General features: G+C 38.4%; 1 protein-coding gene across 3 annotated transcripts in view; it reads right to left on the reverse strand.

Moving 5' to 3' along the window:
- Positions 1-20128, reverse strand: part of OLA1 (Obg like ATPase 1) — a gene marked incomplete at its 5' end in the record, with an annotated part of 164823 nt that extends 144695 nt beyond the window's left edge. For all 3 annotated transcript variants that reach the window (XM_079710277.1, XM_079710276.1, XM_079710275.1), the window contains one exon: positions 20028-20128. In XM_079710277.1, the coding sequence (XP_079566403.1) occupies positions 20028-20128 (101 nt within the window). The remainder of the gene's footprint in view (positions 1-20027) is intronic.
- Positions 20129-21213: the final 1085 nt, after the last annotated feature.

A 21213-nucleotide genomic window follows, 5' to 3' on the forward strand; every position in this document is an offset into this window, starting at 1 on the left:
GCTCCGAAACAGGAGAGGCCACAACGGTGAGGGGCCCGTGTATCGCAAAAAAAAAAAAAAGTCCATAGAGAGTTCATGGAGTTATTTTCAAATTTATTGGTTTTATTAAGTACTGTATTTTTGACTGCCTACCTGGACAAAAATATGTTTAATACTAAAGAAAAAGTTTATCCCTTAAAACATATTAGACAGTAAAAATACAGAAAAGAAAGTCCCATTATCTCTTAGGCTAAAAAAATTCTTACATGCAGTCAAACTAAACATGGAAGACATCTCCATTTTCACAGATCACCTCATCTTGGACATGATTTTAAATTTCATAAAGTCCAAGTAATCAGTACCTTCCAATAGCTTTGTAAGTACAAAAAAGTAAAAAGGAAGAAGGAAAAAGAAAATTTTCTAAGGATTATTAGTACAGCCTTTAGCGGCAAGTTAAGACATTTTGATCTATTCAAATCTATTAAAGAAAAGCCTTGCAGAAGCAAAGAATTTTAAAGCTTTGACTTAAATCGGAGTGGTAAAGCCCATAAGGCTTTTTGTGAAATAAGGATTTTACACACACACACACACACATTCAGATCCCTTATAAGGTTATTATTGAAGCTTGAAAGTATAAGATTCAAAATTGTAGGGATCTTATGCAAGAACAGGTTTACATAAATATTATTTCAGCAATGATATCATTAAAAAAAAGAGTGGCTAGACTTAATGTATGCCCCCTCCATTTAAGACCTAAATACTTTATTTTTGAAATTATATATTTTACTGTAATAAGTAAATCTGACTGAATATGTTTTATCTAAAACCTTATGCAAAATTATAATATGTATAGGGAAGTCAGGATACCAATGCAAACTCCCCCAGCATTCTGAATTAACCATTCATACAACACACAACCAAAAGCATGGAAAAAAGTAGAATGTTCTTTCGAAATGTTTTGAATTTAGATATAACTAAACTGTCAAAAAGTATCTATCTGCTAGATACAGAAAAAAAAATGACAGGAATAAATCCCAATGTGTGTATACATGGGTTAGTATAACCACATATTTTTCCTAATTCTATCAGGTGAGAGGACTTAAAAGAAGTAACACCCCAGCAGTAGGATCACATCTAGAGCCCAAATCTTAGTTTCTAAATACCATTCTTTGATAAAAGAAACCAAGGCTCTCTGGAGACAAGGCTGGGACACGAAAAATACACTATTAGCCTGAAATATCTTACAGTGTCAGAGAGTAAGGAAATGCTTGAAAAGAAAAAAAAAAAAAAGAGACAGGAAAAAAAAAGAAAGGGAAAAAACAAAAAGAATGGAAAAATAAGATGGAGGCATGTAAAAAGGACATAAGACGCAACTTAAAGGAGTTCCCAATGACCAAATCTGAACAATTTGAGCAACAAAATAAATACTGACAATATTGGATTAAAACCCAAAGAATAAAAAAAATTTCACTGAGTCTAAATAGAACTATAAAAATGATTGAATAAATAACTAATTGTAGGGGAAAAGAAAAACATTCCATACAGAAGAATTCCAAATAATAAACATAAAGGAATAAGAGAAGTAGAATATCACCATTAGAACACTACACTAATAACTGCTGCAGGCAAAATCCACTAAGGAGTGATAAAGTTTAGCTGGGGAAACTTTAAGAAACAGAATATTTAAATAGCCTCAAGATACCTTTCCCCCATAAAATTAATTAATTACTGTGGTGATTTTAACAAATGTCCACAAATTCTTTGATACTCATTCCTTCAGGAGGTGGAGCTTAATTCCCCTCCCCTTGAGAATGGGTTGGACTTAGTGACTTGCTTCTAAGGGACAGCCTATCGAAAAGAAAAAGGATAATTTTACAGTGGAGAAATCTGGCAGACACCACCTTAACCAAATGATCAAGGTTAACATCACCAGTGACAAATCGTGTTGCTATCATATAGCCCCTCAATATGACACAATGAGAAAGGCACTTCACCTCCACAGTGTTCTTCCCAAAAGTCTATTGCGTGATTTCTGATACCAAAATATATTATAAAACTACAGTAATCCAAATAGTGTGGAACTGACATAAAGATAGACCCATATACCAGTGGAACAGAATAGAGAGCCCAGAAATAAATCCTCCCATATACAGTCAGATAATCTTTGACAAGGGTATCAAGACCACACAATGGGGAAAAGACAGTCTCTTCAATAAAAGACACTGAGAAAACTGGATAGCCACATGCAAAGGAATGAAGACCCTTACCTTACACCATACACAAAAATTAACTCAAAATGGATTACAGACCTAAAGGTAGAGCCTAAAACTATAAAAGTCAAAGAAGGAAATGTAGGGGAAAAACTTTGTAACATTGGATTTGGCAATTATTTCTGAGATATGACACCGAAAGGACAAGCAACAAAAGCAAAATTAGAAAAAAAATGAGACTACATCAAACTTAAAAACTGCACATCAAAAGAAACAATCGGGCTTCCCTGGTGGCGCAGTGGTTGAGAATCCGCCTGCCGATGCAGGGAATGCGGGTTCATGCCCCGGTCCGAGAGGATCCCACATGCCGCGGAGCGGCTGGGCCCGTGAGCCACGGCCGCTGGGGCTGCGCGTCTGGAGCCTGTGCTCCGCACCGGGAGAGGCCACAGCAGTGAGAGGCCCGCGTAATGCAAAAAAAAAAAAAAAAAAAAAAAAAAAATCAACAGACTGAAAGGTAACCTATAGAATGGGAAAAAATAATTACAAATCACATGTCTGATAAAGAGTTAATATCCAGAATGTATAAAGAACTCCTATAACTTAACAACACAAAAGTAACTTTAAAAAGTAACATTAAAAAGTAGCAAAGGGGGCTTCCCTGGTGGCGCAGTGGTTGGGAGTCCGCCTGCCGAGGCAGGGGACACGGGTTCGTGCCCCGGTCCGGGAAGATCCCGCATGCCGCGGAGCGGCTGGGCCCGTGAGCCATGGCCGCTGAGCCTGCGCGTCCGGAGCCCGTGCTCCGCAACAGGAGAGGCCACAGCAGTGAGAGGCCCGCGTACCGCAAAAAAAAAAAAAAAAAAAAAAGTAGCAAAGGACCTCAATAGACATTTCTCCACAGAAGATAAATAGCCAAGAAATATATGAAAAGATGCTCAACGTCACCAATCATCAGGAAAATGCAAATCAAAACCACAATGAGGTATCATCTCACACCCATTAAGACAGTCACTATCAAAAAAACAGAAAACAAGTGTTGGCCAAGATGTAGACAAATTAGAACTCTGGTACACTGTTGGTGGAATGTAAAATGGTACAGCTGCTATGGAAAACAGTATGAAGGTTCCTCAAAAAACTAAAAATAGAATTACCATGTGATCCAGCAACTCCACTTCAGGGTATTTACCCAAAATAATTAAAAGCAGGATCTCAAAGTGATATTTGCACACTCATGTTCACTGCAGCATTATTCACAATAACCAAAAGGTGGAAGCAGCACTAATGTCTATCAACAGAGGAATGGATAAAGAAAAAGTCCACAGCATGAGAAAACATCAAACTGCAATTGAGAGACATTATACAAAATACCAGAATAGAACTTTTCAAAAGTAAATGAAATTTTTCATGACCTTTAAAAGGTCTATACAGGAAAAGAAAAAGGACATTAGCGGGAAAACTGGTGAAATCCAAAAAAGTCTATAGTTAATAGTAAATAAATAAATGAGCAAAAAAAAATCTGAAATTATATGATATAGCAAAAGTGACCAGGCTTAGGTTCAAGATGGTGGAGTACAAGGACGGGCTCTCACTCCCTCTTGCAAGAGCACCGGAATCACAACTAACTGCTGAACAATCATCAACAGGAAGACACTGGAACTCACCAAAAAAGACACCCCACATCCAAAGACAAAGAAGAAACCACAAAGAGACAGTAGGAGGCAGCGTAAGCACAATAAAACAAATCCCATAACTGCTGGGTGGGTGACTCACAAACTGGAGAATACTTATACCACAGAAGTCCACCCACTGGAGTGAAGGTTCTGAGCCCCACTTCAGGCTTCCCAACCTGGGGGTCTGGCAACGGGAGGAGGAATTCCCAGAGAATCAGACTTTGAAGGCTAGCGGGATTCAACTGCAGGACTTTGACAGAACTGGGGGAAACAGAGACTCCACTCTTGGAGGGCATACACAAAGTAGTGTGCACATCAGGACCCAGGGGAAGGAGCAGTGACCCCACAGAAGACTGAGCCACACCTACCTGCTAGTGTTGGAGGGTCTCCTGCAGAGGCGGGGGTGGCTGTGTCTCACCATGAGGACAAGGACACTGGCAGCAGAAGTTCTGGGAATTACTCTTTGGCGTGAGCTCTCCCAGAGCCCGCCATTACCCCACCAAAGAGCCAGGGTAGGCTCCAGAGTTGGATCCCCTCAGGCCAAACAACCAAGAGGGAGGGAACCCAGCCCCACCCATCAGCAGACAGGCAGATTAAAGTTTTACTGAGCTCTGCCCACCAGAGCAACACCCAGCTCTACCCACCACCAGTCCCTCCCATCAGGAAACTTCCACAAGCCTCGTAGATAGCCTCATCCACCAGAGGACAGACAGCAGCAGCAAGAAGAACTACAATCCTGCAGCCTATGGAACAAAAACCACATTCACAGAAAGACAGACAAGATGAAAAGGCAGAGGGCTATGTACCAGATGAAGGAAAAAGATAAAACCCCAGAAAAACAACTAAATGAAGTGGAGATAGGCAACCTTCAAGAAAAAGAATTCAGAATAATGATAGTTAAGCTGATACAGGACATCGGAAAAAGAATGGAGGCAAAGATCGAAAAGATGCAAGAAATGTTTAACAAAAACCTAGAAGAATTAAAGAACAAACAAACAGAGATGAACAATACAATAACTGAAATGAGAAATACACTAGAAGGAATCAATAGCAGAATAACTGAGGCCAAAGAATGGATAAGTGACCTGGAAGACAGAATGGTGCAATTCACTACTGCAGAACAGAATAAAGAAAAAAGAATGAAAAGAAATGATGACAGCCTAAGAGACCTCTGGGACAACATTAAACACAAGAACATTCGCAATATAGGGGTCCCAGAAGGAGAAGAGAGAGAGAAAGGACCAGAGAAAATATTTGAAGAGATTATAGTTGAAAACTTCCCTAACATGGGAAAGGAAACAGTCACCCAAGCCCAGGAAGCACAGAGAGTCCCATACAGGAAAAACCCAAGGAGAAACATGCCAAGACACATGGTAATCAAATTAGCAAAAATTAAAGACAAAGAAAAATTATTGAAGCAGCAAGGGAAAAATGACAAATAACATACAAGGGAACTCCCATAAGGTTAACAGCTGATTTCTCAGCAGAAACTCTACAAGCCAGAAGGGACTGGCATGACATATTTAAAGTGATGAAAGAGAAGAAACTACAACCAAGATTACTCTACCAGGCAAGGATCTCATTCAGATTTGATGGAGAAATCAAAAGCTTTACAGACAAGCAAAAGCTAAAAGAATTCAGCACCACCAAACCCGCTCTACAACAAATGTCGAAGGAACGTCTCTAAGTGGGAAACACAAGAGAAGAAAAGGACCTACAAAACAAACTCATAACAATTAAGAAAATGGTAATAGGAACATACATATCGATAATTGCCTTAAACGTGAATGGATTAAATCCTCCTACCAAAAGACACAGGCTTGCTGAATGGATACAAAAACAAGACCCATATATATGTTGTATACAAGAGACCCACTTCAGACCTAGGGACACATACACACTGAAAGTGAGGGGATGGAAAAAGATATTCCATGTAAATGGAAATCAAAAGAAAGCTGGAGTAGCAATACTCATATCAAATAAAACAGACTTTAAAATAACAAATGTTACAAGAGACAAGGAAGGACACTACGTAATGATCAAGGAATCAATCCAAGAAGAAGATATAACAATTATAAATATATATGCACCCAACACAGGAGCACCTCAATACATAAGGCAACTGCTAACAGCTATAAAAGAGAAAATTGACAGTAACACAATAATAGTGGGGGACTTGAACACCTCACTTACACCAATGGACAGATCATCTAAACGGAAAATGAATAAGGAAACACAAGCTTTAAATGACACAATAGACCAGATAGATTTAACGGATATTTATAGGACATTCCATCCAAAATAGCAGATTACACTTTCTTCTCAAGTGCACATGGAACATTCTCCAGGATAGATCACATCTTGGGTCACAAATCAAGCCTCGGTAAATTTAAGAATATTGAAATCATATCAAGCATCTTTTCTGACCACAACGCTATGAGATTAGAAATCAATTACAGGGAAAAAAATGTAAAAAACACAAACACATGGAGGCTAAACAATATGTTACTAAATAACCAAGAGATTACTGAAGAAATCAAAGAGGGAATCAAAAAATACCTAGAGACAAATGATAATGAAAACACGATGATCCGAAACCTATGGGATGCAGCAAAAGCAGTTCTAAGAGGGAAGTTTATAGCAATACAATCCTACCTCAAGAAACAAGAAAGATCTCAAGTAAACAATCTAACCTTATACCTAAAGGAACTAGAGAAAGAAGAACAAACAAAACCCAAAGTTAGTAGAAGGAAAGAAATCATAAAGATCAGAGCAGAAATAAATGAAATAGAAACAAAGAAAACAATAGCAAAGATCAATGAAACTAAAAGCTGGTTCTTTGAGAAGATAAACAAAATTGATAAACCATTAGCCAGACTCATCCAGAAAAAGAGGGAGAGGACTCAAGTCAATAAAATTAGAAATGAAAAAGGAGAAGTTACAACAGACACAGCAGAAATACAAAGCATCCTAAGAGACTACTACAAGCAACCCTATGCCAATAAAATGGACAACCTGGAAGAAATGGACAAATTCTTAGAAAGGTATAACCTTCCAACACTGAATCAGGAAGAAACAGAAAATATGAAAAGACCAATCACAAGTAATGAAATTGAAACCGTAATTAAAAGTCTTTCAACAAACAAAAGTCCAGGACCAGATGGCTTCACAGGTGAATTCTATCAAACATTTAGAGAAGAGCTAACACCCATCCTTCTCAAACTCTTCCAAACAATTGCAGAGGAAGGAACACTCCCAAACTCATTCTATGAGGCCACCATCACCCTGATACCAAAACCAGACAAAGATACTACAAAAAAAGAAAATTACAGACCAATATCACTCATGAATATAGATGCGAAAATCCTCAACAAAGTTCTAGCAAAAATAATCCAACAACACATTAAAAGGCTCATACACCATGATGAAGCGGGATTTATCCCAGGGATGCAAGAATTCTTCAATATATGCAAATCAATCAATGTGATACACCATATTAAGAAACTGAAGAATAAAAACGATGTGATCATCGCAATAGATGCAGAAAAAGGTTTTGACAAAATTCAACACCCATTTATGATAAAAACTCTCCAGAAAGTGGGCATAGAGGGAACCTACCTCAACATAATAAAGGCCATATACGACAAACCCAGAGCAAACGTCATTCTCAGTGGTGAAAAACTGAAAGCATTTCCTCTAAGATCAGGAACAAGACAAAGATATCCACTCTCACCACTATTATTCAACATAGTTTTGGAAGTCCTAGCCACGGCAATTAGAGAAGAAAAAGAAATAAAAGGAATACAAATTGGAAAAGAAGAAGTAAAAACTGTCACTGTTTGCAGATGACATGAAACTATACATAGAGAATCCTAAAGATGCCACCAGAAAACTACTAGAGCTAGTCAATGAATCTGGTAAAGTTGCAGGACACAAAATTAATGCACAGAAATCTCTTGCATTCCTATACACTAATGATGAAAAATCTGAAAAAGAAATTAAGGGAACACTCCCATTTACCAATGCAACAAAAAGAATAAAATACCTAGGAATAAACCTACCTAGGGAGACAAAAGACCTGTATGCAGAAAACTATAAGATGCTGATGAAAGAAATTAAAGCTGATACAAACAGATGGAGAGATATACCATGTTCTTGGATTGGAAGAATCAATATTGTGAAAATGACCATACTACCCAAAGCAATCTACAGATTCAATGCAATCCCTATCCAATTACCAATGGCATTTTTTACAGAACTAGAATAAAAAATCTTAAAATTTGTATGGAGACACAAAAGACCCCAAATAGCCAAAGCGGTCTTGAGGGAAAAAAATGGAGCTGGAGGAATCAGACTCCCTGACTTCAGACTATACTACAAAGCCAGTAATCAAGACAATACGGTACTGGCACAAAAACAGAAATATAAATCAATGGAACAGGATATAAAGCCCAGAGATAAACACACACACCTATCGTCAACCAATCTACGACAAAGGAGGCAAGGATATAAAATGGAGAAAAGACAGTCTCTTCAGTAAGTGGTGCTGGGAAAACTGGACAGCTACATGTAAAAGAATGAAATTAGAACACTCCCTAACTCCATACACAAAAATAAACTCAAAATGGATTAGAGACCTAAATGCAAGACCGGACACTATAAAACTCTTAGAGGAAAACATAGGAAGAACACTCTTTGACATAAATCACAGCAAGATCTTTTTTGATCCACCTCCTAGAGTAATGGAAATAAAAACAAAAATAAACAAATGGGACCTAATGAAACTTAAAAGCTTTTGCACAGCAAAGGAAACTACAAACAAGATGAAAAGACAATCCTCAGAATGGGAGAAAAATATTTGCAAATGAATCAATGGACAAAGGATTAATCTCCAAAATATATAAACAGCTCATGCAGCTCAATATTAAAAAAAATAATAATAACCCAATCCAAAAATGGGCAGAAGACCTAAATAGACATTTCTCCAAAGAAGACATACAGATGGCCAAGAAGCACATGAAAAGCTGCTCCACATCACTAATTATTAGAGAAATGCAAATCAAAACTACAATGAGGTATCACCTCACACCAGTGAGAATGGCCATCATCAAAAAATCTACAAACAATAAATGCCGGAGAGGGTGTGGAGAAAAGAGAACGCTCTTGCACTGTTGGTCGGAATGTAAATTGATACAGCCATTATGGAGAATAGTATGGAGGTTCCTTTAAAAACTGAAAATAGAATTACCATATGACCCAGCAATCCCACTACTGGGCAGATAACCAGAGAAAACCATAATTCAAAAAGACACATGCACCCCAATGCTCATTGCAGCACTGTTTACAATAGCCAGGACATGAAGCAACCTAAATGACCATCGACAGACGAATGGATAAAGATGTGGTACATATATACAATGGAAGATTACTCAGCTATAAAAAGGAACGAAACTGGGTCATTTGTAGAGACAGGGATGGATCTAGAGACTGTCATACAGAGTGAAGTAAGTCAGAAAGTGAAAAACAAATATTGTATATTAACGCATATATGTGGAACCTAGAAAAATGGTACAGATGAACCAGTTTGTAGGGCAGAAATTGAGACACAGATGTAGAAACAAGTTCCTACACTAAGGGGGGAAGCAGTGGGTGGGGGCTGATGTGATGCATTGGGAGATTGGGATTGACATATATACACTAATATGTATAAAATGGATAACTAATTTTAAAAAATGCAAAAAAAAATTGTGAAAATAGAAAAAAAAAGTGACCAGAATTATGAAAAATAAACAATGAAAATTAAAAGATTTAACAGAAAGTAAATTATGAAGTACTTTTAAGGTACACAATTACTGTTGATAACAGGAAAGAGTGAGTGGGAGAGCAGATCCATTGTCCAAAAGATTATTCAAAACATATTAAAAAAGGAAACAAATAATTCCCGTCATGAATTTCCATGAAAGAGGAGGCACCCTGGAATACTGAAAAGTATACAATAAGATTTAAGTTCATTTAAATGTTATTGGGGAATTTTGCTTCCCCTTCTATTTATGGAACTGCCCTCCTGACACAAAGAGCTAGGAAATCAGATAAAACATGAAATCAACAGTTTCCAAACAGAGGACAGTATGTAGCACAGGACTGTGTGCCCTGTGAGAACAACAAATGAACTAAGCTCTAAAACTACCCTAGCTTACTGCCTAAAGGTGGTTTCAAAGACACAGCACAGGGAGGGGGAACCAATAGAACCCGGCAGTCATGCCAAGTTAAAGAGACTGAGATGAGAGTTTGAGCAGGCCAAAGTAGCTAAAAGTTACAGGACAGTATACTAGAAAGGAAGCAGCTGCACAGAGAGAGGGCTCTGGAGATAAGCAGAAGGTATCTTCAAGAATGTGGCTCAGTAATATTTGTACATGAGGAAGCTCAGTCTCCAAAGGCCAGGAGAAAAAAACACTCAAAAGAAGCACAGTGAACAGTTCTCAGGTTCACACGGAGCTTGGAACAGTTCACATCCCCACCAGCCAGAGCAGAGAAAGATATAATATAAGGGAACTTGGGTAGAGTCCTCAAAGAGTCACATCTTAGTATCAGAGCTAAAGTAGCACCAGAGCAAAAAATATTATGAACTCATCATAAGAAAATATAATAAACAGCCTCAAAACAATCAAAATGATACACAAAAACTAAATGCCAGAACAAAGTCCAACACTCGTTAAAGGAATACTATAACATTCAGCACTCAACATAAAATCCAGCATCTGGAATCCAATAAAAATTAACAGACATGCAAAGAAGCAGGAAAATATAGATCCAAAGCAAGATAAAAGTCAATAAACACAAACCCAGTAATGATAGAGATGATGGAATTAGCAGACGAGGATCTTAAAATAAACGTAATAGATTTTTTAAAATTTTTCTGAAGGATATAAAGGTAAATATGAAGATAATGAGGCATTAAATGAAAATATGAAAACCATCCAGACAGAACTATTGTATTAAAAATACAGTATCTGAAAAAATTGAATTGAAATGAAACACACTGGATGTGACTAACTGTAGATTAGACACTGCAGAAAAGATCAGTGAACACGAAGACAGAACAATAGCAGCTATCAAATGAAGCACAGGGGGAAACAACTGGACAAAAACATAACCAGAGCTTCAGCAGAATATTACCTAGAGGACTAACCCATATGCAATAAAAGCCTCAGAAGGAGAGGAAGGGAAAGGAGGACAGGGGGAGAAAAGAGCATTTGAAGACATGCTCTGGCCAAATAGTTTACAAATTTAATGAAAGTCATAAACTCACAGGCCTAAAATCTCAGCAGACCCCAAGCAAAAGAGGCATAAGGAAAACCACATCAATGCATATGAAAATCAAATTTCTGAAAACCAGTAGTAAAGAGAAAATTTTAAAGAAAGCTAGAGGAAAAAAAAAAACAAACCAACACATTATGTACAAAGAAACCAAGATAATAACGACAACAGACTTCTCATTAGAAAGCTAGAAGAAAATGGAAGATACCTTCAATGTGCTGAAAGAAAAACTGTTCCTGCAATTCCCAATGAAAATCTTTCCAAAATGAAGGCATAATAAGCACATGAAAAGATGTACAATATTATTAGGGATCAAGGAAATGCAATTCAAAACCACAATGAGATACCACTTCACACCTTCGCTATAATTAAAAAGATGATAACAATCAGAGACCACAAATAACAAATATTGGCTAGAATGTGGAGAAAAAAGAACCCTGTACACTGTTGGTGGGAACATAAATTGCTGCAACCACTGTGGAAAACAGCATGCAGGTTCCTCAAAAAACTAAAAGTATGGGCTTCCCTGGTGGCGCAGTGGTTGAGGGTCCGCCTGCCGATGCAGGGGATACGGGTTCGTGCCCCGGTCTGGGAGGATCCCACATGCCACGGAGCGGCTGGGCCCGTGAGCCATGGCCGCTGAGCCTGCGCGTCCGGAGCCTGTGCTCCGCAACGGGAGAGGCCACAGCGGTGACAGGCCGGTGACAGGCCCGCGTACCGCAAAAAAAAAAAAAAAAAAAAAAAACTAAAAGTAGAACTACCATATGATCCACCAATTCCACTTCTTGGGTACATATCCAAAGAAAATGAAAACACTAATTCTAAAAGATACATACACCCCAGTGTTCATACCACCATTATTTACAATAGCCAAGATATGGAAGCAAACTAAGTGTCCATGAACAGATAAAGGGATAAAGATAACATGAGATACACACCACACACACACACACACACACACACACACACACACACACACACAATGGAATACTACTCAGCCATTAAAAAAAGAAAGAAAGAAATTCTGCCATTTGCAACAATGTGCCTGGACCTGGAGGATATTATGCTTAGTGAAATAAGTCAGGCAGAGAAAGACAAATACTGTATATTATCACTTATATGTGGAATCTAAAAAACAAAACAAACCAGTGAATATAACAAAAAATAAACAGACTCACAGGTGAAGATAATGAGGAATGAAAAAATATGAAAACTATCCAGACAGAACTATAGTATAAAAAATAAAATATCTGAAATAAAATGAAATCAAAATGAAGATATAGAGAACAAAATAGTGGTTATCAGTGAGGACAGGGAAAGGGTGTAGTGGCAAGATACAGGTAGGGGAGTAAGAGGTACAAACTAATATGTATAAAATAAATAAGCTACAAGGATATATTGTACAGCACAAGGGATATAGCCAATATTTTATAATAACTATAAATGAAGTATAATCTATAAAAATTTTGAATCACTGTGTTGCACACCTGAAACTATTATAATATTGTAAATCAACTAAACCTCAATTTACAAAATGTTTAATAAAGATAATTACAAGCATTGGTGAGAATGTGAAGAAAGTAGAACCCACATACATTGCTGGTAAGAACACAGAATGACATACTCGCTTTAGAAAAGTTTGGTAGTTCCTCAAATAGTTAAATATACGGTTACATACAACCCAGAAATTCCACTCCTAAGTATACACCCAAGAGAGATGAAAACATATGTCAACAGAAAAATTTGTTTATTACAAAGCTGGGACAGAGAAAGTACAAATAAGCATGGAACATAATGTGGAGCTAGAAACTAGAAAATACTCAAAAAATAGAGGACACATCAAAAGTAATACCAGTGAACAGGAAGGCTCCTGATGGCCAAATGTGGGCAATTTGAGCAACAAAATAAATAACAACAGTAACGCATTATAACCAACAAAGTAAAAACTGATCCTGATATAAACAAATTATAAGTCATTTTCATGAGAAAATGGGGGGGGTCTTCTTAACAACAGAATTCTAAACAACAGAATTCTAAACAATAGAATTTCCATTGTTCCTTCTATAAATTGTTTCCTCTATAAATGTAGAAGACCAACAGAAATTTTTAAATCTCCATTTGGTAAACACCACAATAATAACTATTTCAAACAAGAATCATTAATACACGCCAAAACTGGGGGGCAAAAGTATGAGAAACACAATATTTACATAATTTCAAAGTATCTCCCTAAAAGATATATTTATTAATTGCAATGGAAAATATAGTAAACTTTTCAGTGAAGAAATTTGTCAGACACCTCCTTAGATAAGTGATCAAAGTTAAAATCACTAGTAACAGGACAAATCAACATTGTGTGCTTCCTGATATAATGTACTAAGAAGCACATGTCACTTCTGCATCCAAAAATGCATAATTTGAATTTAATCACAAGGAAATATTAGATAAACCCCAAGGTTTAAGAGCCTACCATAAGTGGTCAGCACCCCTCAAAAGTGTCAAGGACATGAAAGACAAAGTGAGAAACTGTTCTAGGTTAAAGGAAACTGAGGACACAGCAACAATTAAATGCAACATATACGTAATTCTGGATTAGACCCTGGACCAGAAAATGGACATCAGTGAGACAATTGGTAAATCAATGCTAATTTCCTGATTTTTATAACTGTACTATGTTAACATTTGGGGAATGTAAGCAGACCTCATATAGGAATTTTTTTTTTTTTTTTTTTTTTTTTTGCGGTATGCGGGCCTCTCACTGTTGTGGCCACTCCCGCTGCAGAGCACAGGCTCCGGACGCGCAGGCTCAGCGGCCATGGCTCACGGGCCCAGCCGCTCCACGGCATGTGGGATCTTCCCAGACCGGGGCACGAACCCGTATCCCCTGCATCGGCAGGCGGACTCCCAACCACTGCGCCACCAGGGAAGCCCAGGAATTTTTTTAACTAGCTTTGCAAGTGTGAAATTTTTTAATTGTGAAACTACTTCAAAAACAATTTTTATTTATTCATAAGCAAAAAGTCACACAGACTAGGAAGAGGTAGTTCTAATGCATATCCAACAAGGAACCCATATCCAGAATAAAAAAACACCTAATTATTACTAAAAAGAAAAAAAATCCTTCACAAAAGATGTCCAGTAAACATATTAAAAGATGTTCAAAATCATTAGCTGTCACAGGTATGCAAAAGGATCATGATACTACACACAAGTACGGCCAAAATGAAAAAGAATGATAATACCAAGTGCTAGTGAGGATGAAGAGAAATTAGAACTCTTTTTTACAATACCAGCACTATAAATTAGAATAACCACTTTGGAAAATTATGTGGCAGTATCTAAAGCTATTTAACTCCTAGAGGTGGGGAGTTCGGGGGATAGAGTGAGTGGGGTAAGTGTATCCATGCACCCAACAGAAATGAGTTCTTAGATCTACCCACCAAAAGACATGTACATGAATGTTCAAAGCAGCTCTATTCATAATAGACAAAAAAAAGGGAACAACCCAAATGCCCATCAATAGCAAAATGGGTAAATACAGTGTATATTCTCTCAGGCATAATGTTGACTTGTAAAAGATATAAAGAGTGCATAATGTGTGATTCCATCTGTATCAGGCAAACTAATCAATGTGGTAACAGAAGTTGGAATATGGCTATCCTAGGAAGGATAGTACCAACTGGGAAGGGGTACAAGGAAGTCTTTTGTGGCACTGGATTTGTTCTAGATCTTGATGTGGGTACTGGTTACATGGGTGAATTAAAGTGTAAAAATCTGATATGTACATTTAAAGTTTTCGCATTTTACTGTATATGTTATACCTCAATTTAAAAAACAAAAACAAACAAACAAAAAAACACTGGGGCAAAACAAAAAAAGATTTACTATAGATAATGCCCTGACAGAAAGCCCACTTAAGAAGCCTCTGGAATAATTCAAGTAAGAAATGAGTGGCAGGGCTTCCCTGGTGGCGCAGTGGTTGGGAGTCCGCCTGCCGATGCAGGGGACACGGGTTCGTGCCCCGGTCTGGGAGGATCCCACATGCCGCAGAGCGGCTCGGCCCGTGAGCCATGGCCACTGGGCCTGTGCGTCCGGAGCCTGTGCTCCACAACGGGAGAGGCCGCGGCAGTGAGGGGCCCGCGTACTGCAAAATAAAATAAAATAACTGAACTCCTTCGTAACCCTCTATATTCTATTTAAAAAAAAAAAGAAAGAAATGAGTGGCAAAAAGATACGAAGAAAATAGATCAGAGAGATATTCAGGTACCAGGTTTGGTGCCCTACTGAAAAATACAGCTGAGGGGAAAGGATGCAAAGATAGATCTCTCAAGTATCTGGGTGGAAAGTAGTATTATTAACCAAGATAGGGAATGCAAGAGGCAATGAGCTCAGTTTTAGACCTGTTGGGTATAGACATTTAACTGGAGATATTCAGGGCAGTTAGATATATGAATCTGGAACTCAGATGCAACCTGAGCAGGACATATAAATTTAGAAAAGAGAAGCCAACAGATGATTAAAAGTAGGAGAGGATGAGACTGCCCAGGGAGAAAGTATAAAAGAGAAGACAGCCAAGGACAGAAACCTAATATAGAGCGCAAACACAGGAAGTGTAGAAAGCACAAAAGACTGAAGGAGGAGTTGAGAGAGGTGGGGAGTTACTAACAGTGACCAAATAGGGCAGAGAGGTTAAGTAAGTTAAGGACAAAAAATGAGTACCAGCTTTGGCAATCAGATCATTATTGCCTTTTGCTATAGTTTTTGTCAAAAGCAAACATTTTTAAAAGGCCTTAAATGACCTACAAAAGAGTTAAAATACACAATCTGTACCACGCTGTACCTTCATTTCCACATCAATTTCAAACTAGTTCATGCAAGCAATCTGCAAAAAACAAATTATTAATAGTCAAGTGGAAGATACTATTAAGACTTTAAAATTATAAAAGAAAAATATAATCTATCCCAAGGATAGAATATACATAATTGCTTATTGTTTCTTATATATAATGTATATATACGAAACACTATTCTGTATAAAAAGTGAGTGGCTTTTCTGTACATGAAATTTTTTATAATCAAATATTGGAAAAACAACTGGCCAGCATGAAAAATAAATATATGCATTAAAAAGAGCATTATTAAGGGCTTCCCTGGTGGTGCAGTGATTGAGAGTCCGCCTGCTGATGCAGGGGACATGGGTTCGTGCCCCGGTCCGGGAGGATCCCGCGTGCCGCGGAGCGGCTGGGCCTGTGAGCCATGGCCGCTGAGCCTGTGCGTCCGGAGCCTGTGCTCCGCAACGGGAGAGACCACAACAGTGAGAGGCCCGCGTACCGCAAAAAAAAAAAAAAAAAAAAAAAAAAAAAGAGCATTATTAATTGAGCACCTAGAGATTAATCTTCCTCCAGTGAGTTTCTCGAAGCAATCAAGAATGGAGCCTCTTCAGTAAGAACAAGAAGCTAAGAATGAGCCAGTAAGACTTCTCCAGGGAACAAATGGGTGTCATACAAAACTATATTAGGAAAATAGGAAAACAGTAGAATGCAATGGATTAAAGATGGCCACATGTTCTTTTCTACTCCTCCCCTCAAGAGGCTGAGTCCATTTCCCTTCCCTCCTTGTCTCTGGGCTGGTGTCACGACTTGCTTTGACTAAAAGAAATAGGTGGGAGCGTTTTGTACCACTGGCACATTTTCACTCTCTTGGGAGTCAGCCACCATGCTATAAAAAAGTTTGGGCTGGAGACCACTTGGAGAGAAAGAAGGGAAGGGAAATGGAAGGTAAGGGAAGATAGAAATGCTCTAGACTTCCAGCCAACCCTGATAAGGCCCCAGCCCTGTGGGTATGGCCATCTTGGACCTTCCAACCCTCACTAGCCACCAGCTGAATGCAGCCACATGAAGGATCTCAAGTGAGACCAGCAGTAGACTCACCCAGCTAACCTACAGAATCATGAGAAATATTATTATAAATATTTATCGTTTTAAACCACAAACTTTTGGAGTGGTTTCCTACATAAAAATAGATAACTAAAACACTGAACATAATTACCCTGTGATTTTTTTTTTTAAAAAGCATTTCCTACAATGTTTTCCTCAACAACAGTACATAGCTTTGTGGTTTGACTCTGGCAAATTGGGAAAAGGCAAGCTGTAGGAACAATCAAAGGACATTCCCAGAAGTATCAACTAAGCAAGACAAATACTCTCCTGAGGCAGTTGCTGAGTAATGGAACAGAGTATACAGTTGTCCCCCAATATTCATTCTTTCCTCCTTTCACAGTAACAGAATTTTTAACTGAACATATGTCCATCAAAATAAAGACTACATATCCTAGCCTTCCTTGAAAGTAAATTCTTATGACTATATCTGAACAAAGGAATATTACCAGAAGTATGGTGTGGCAGCTTACAGGAAAAAAAAAAAATCCCTCTTAGACTGCAGGGCAAGTTGTTTGGTCCTTTCACCCCTCGGATAACCAGCTGTCTGGAATTCACAACACTTTGGTCCATGAGAATGAAAGGCCATTCCCTTGGGATTGCTGAGGCATGAGGTGCAAGAAGCTGGGGTTTCTAAGATTTCATAAAGCAAGGTCAATATACCAATCTATGACTGTAAAATTTACACTTTTACATAAAAAAGAAACTTCTGTTTAAGCCATAGTTATTCGGGGTTTTCTGACACCTTCAACTGAAACTAATCGCATCTCATGCAGTGGTAGCAACAAGAAGAGCCGTCCCATGATGAAATATCAAAATGTAGTTTCTCAAGCACAGGCAATACGATGGAGCAAAGATAGTCTTTTCAACAAATGGTGCTGGAACAACTGGACATCCACATGCCAAAAAAAAGAATCTAGATACAGACCTTACACCCTTCACAAAAATTAACTCAAATGAATCACAGATCTAAATGAAAATGCAAAACTATAAAACTCCTAGAAGAGAGAAAAAAACCTAGATGACCTGGGGTATGGCAATGACTTTTTATTGCTTTTTTTTTTTTTTTTTTTCTTTTTTCGGTACGTGGGCCTCTCACTGCTGCGGCCTCTCCCGTTGCGGAGCACAGGCTCAGGGGCCATGGCTCACGGGCCCAGCCGCTCCGCGGCATGCGGGATCCTCCAGGACCGGGGCACGAACCCGTGTCCCCTGCATCGGCAGGCGGACTCTCAACCACTGCGCCACCAGGGAAGCCCAGCAATGACTTTTTAGATACAACACCAAAGGCATGATCCATGAAAGAAATAATAATAAGGTAGACTTCATTAAAATGAAAAATCTCTGCTCTGTGGAAACATCAAGAGAATGAGAAAACAAGCCACAGACTGGGAGAAAATATTTGCAAAAGATACACCTGATAAAGCACAGTTATCCAAAATATACAAAGAATTCTTAAAATTCAACAATAAGAAAACAAACAACCTGATTAAAAAATGGGCCAAAGACCTTAACACACATCTCACCATAGAAGATATACAGATGGCAAATGAGTACAAGAAAAGATGCTTCACATTATATGTCATCAGGGAAATGCAAATTAAAACAATAATGGAATACCACTACACAGCTCTTAGAATGGCCAAAATCCAGAACACTGACAACACCAAATGATTCTAGAATGAGAAGTATGTTAATATCTAAAAACTATGTCTTGCTTACTAACACAATAAAGTTCACAACATACATAACGATCATATCTTGCTTTCAAGTTTATTGACAGCACCCTACAGTACTTTGCTTAATTATTTGTTTTGCTTATATTCCCACACTCTATTTAGTCTTACTTTGCAAGCAGCCTATAACACAGCAGGAAACCCCCTCAAAATGCAAACCTCTCCAGCTCCAGACTGAAATTAGGACAGCCCCACTTGCCATGTTTTACATTACAAGAATTTCAGAACTGCCTTACTTGGTCACACCATGCTCCATTCACTAAGCAATCTCTATGACAGGGGCTCCTAGGAACACGTGAAAGAACATGGTTGTCCTACCTGCCACCAATCTAAAAGCCTAAAGCACATTCCAAAATACTTTTCGTCCCCTTAATAAATCCATATTGGATCCTTAGTACACCCTAATCACTTCTGAGACATTTTACATTTTAAGGTTAGTAAAAGGTATTAAAATAGAAGGGCAAATAATGAAAAAGTAGACTTTGAACAACCAAGTTGCATGTGTACAGATTTATATAATAAACCCCACAAATATTTCCTAATTAGTCTTATTTGCAGTAATAATACACTTTAATTTTAAACATTACAAAACTCAAAATTTTATTCTCACTTTCAGATTTAGCCACTTTATAACAGATACCTTTTTAGCACACAACTTGCAATATTAAGTTCAAACTTGTCACCTTCTTTTCTAGTAAAAATTCAGCCATCTGATCTCCCAAAAATCTAATACAATTTATAATGGGGCTTTTAAAACTATTTCCTAAGGTATCCTACTGCATGGCCTCTGGTAGCCAGCCTAAGTACCTACGGAGCCAGCCAGCATGAAAATCTAATTTAAACTACTCTAATTCTTCATAAATTCAATACTGTGTATCTCCCAACAGTGTTTCTGGTGAACCAGAGCTGATCTGGTTCAACTTGATGTTTAAAATCCCACTGCTTCTTCCTCTGAGTTTAGCAAAATAAACAATATAAGTAACTCAAGTTTCAACCCAGTAGCTGTGCAGAAAACCAAAAGTAAGATAAGTGTAAATGAAAACCTTGTTTTGCAACATATTAATAGTCCAGCTTCCTAGCCTCTTTTCTTCAATTTAAATTTTTATTACCTCATGAGTTCCCATTTCTACAACAAGACCCAAAGTATTTAAAAACGAAAATGAGAAAAGCCCAACATTCACCTACCCAACATTTGGCAACCCAACAATACCAATTTTCAAGGAAGTTCCAAATCTTCCAATGATTGGGGGTGGTTTAATTCCATCACCTCCCTTTTTGGGGGGCATCTGAAATGTCAAAACAAACATACATATGAACAAAACTTTATACTGTCCCCATTGACCAAAAACACATTTCATCACACACAATATATTATTGAATAATAGATTAAGAATACAGCGTACTATATCTATCAATCTAAAATGGACACACTTTATTTTTCAACAAAAATGAAAACAAAAAAGTTCTGTTAACAGATCTGATTCTGATAGTTGTCAAAGCAGTCACTCCTGAGAAGTCCTGGAAAACTGATCTAAAAATATGTGGCACCAGAAATCAAAAATAAAATTTAGCTGCCAATCTTCCATCCAAACTGTTCACAAAACATTTTCTTAACCTGACATGTGGTTATATGAATGAAAGCATTTGGAAGCAGGAGCACAGGTAAGAGTGTCAAAGAAAATCCATTCTAGAGCCACTAGCAACCGAGTCACCTCCCACCAAACCATTCCCGCAATCTGGAACCTGTTCTTTCCCATTTCACCCACAAGCACCATTTTTCGCATGAATGAACACATGCCGGTATCAAGGTCTTTCCAACAAGTCTCTTCCACCTTTGGCACTGTAGGTACGACTCATCAGCCCTTATAAGCAACCTCCTGAATCCACCCTTTGGTTACTTCTAGTCGTAAATGGATCTACTAAGCCTTTTTATTTACAGGTCGAAACTTTCTCGGTCCCTGACAATCTGGCTCTAAGTTTCTCCAGGCAAAATTGAGCCGACTTTAGTACTGCAAACTGAACTAATGAGGCCTGCTAACCTCACGTTTTATAAGCTGGGAATTAAAACTATCCCTGTCTTCTGGCTCCAGCTGAACCTCCCGGGGCCACGCTGAGGCCCTGCTCACGAATTGATAGCCTCTGATCCCTGACCCCGAGGGCCAGGAATCTCCCTTCTCAGGGTTGTAACTCACACCTGTTCCCAGCCAAACCCCAGGTCTCCGAAGCACAGCTGCACGAGCAGAGACTTTCCAGTCCTCTGGCCTCCTACCAAGGAGTGTCTGGCCGCCCAGCCAAAGCGAGGTCCCACCCAACATCTTCCCCCTCTGGACTGGGCCACTGGCCGTCCCCGCCTCCTCCCGGCTTTCCCCAT

Source organism: Hyperoodon ampullatus, assembly GCF_949752795.1.
Source record: "Hyperoodon ampullatus genome assembly, chromosome: 8".
NCBI classification, from domain to species: Eukaryota; Metazoa; Chordata; class Mammalia; order Artiodactyla; family Ziphiidae; genus Hyperoodon; species Hyperoodon ampullatus.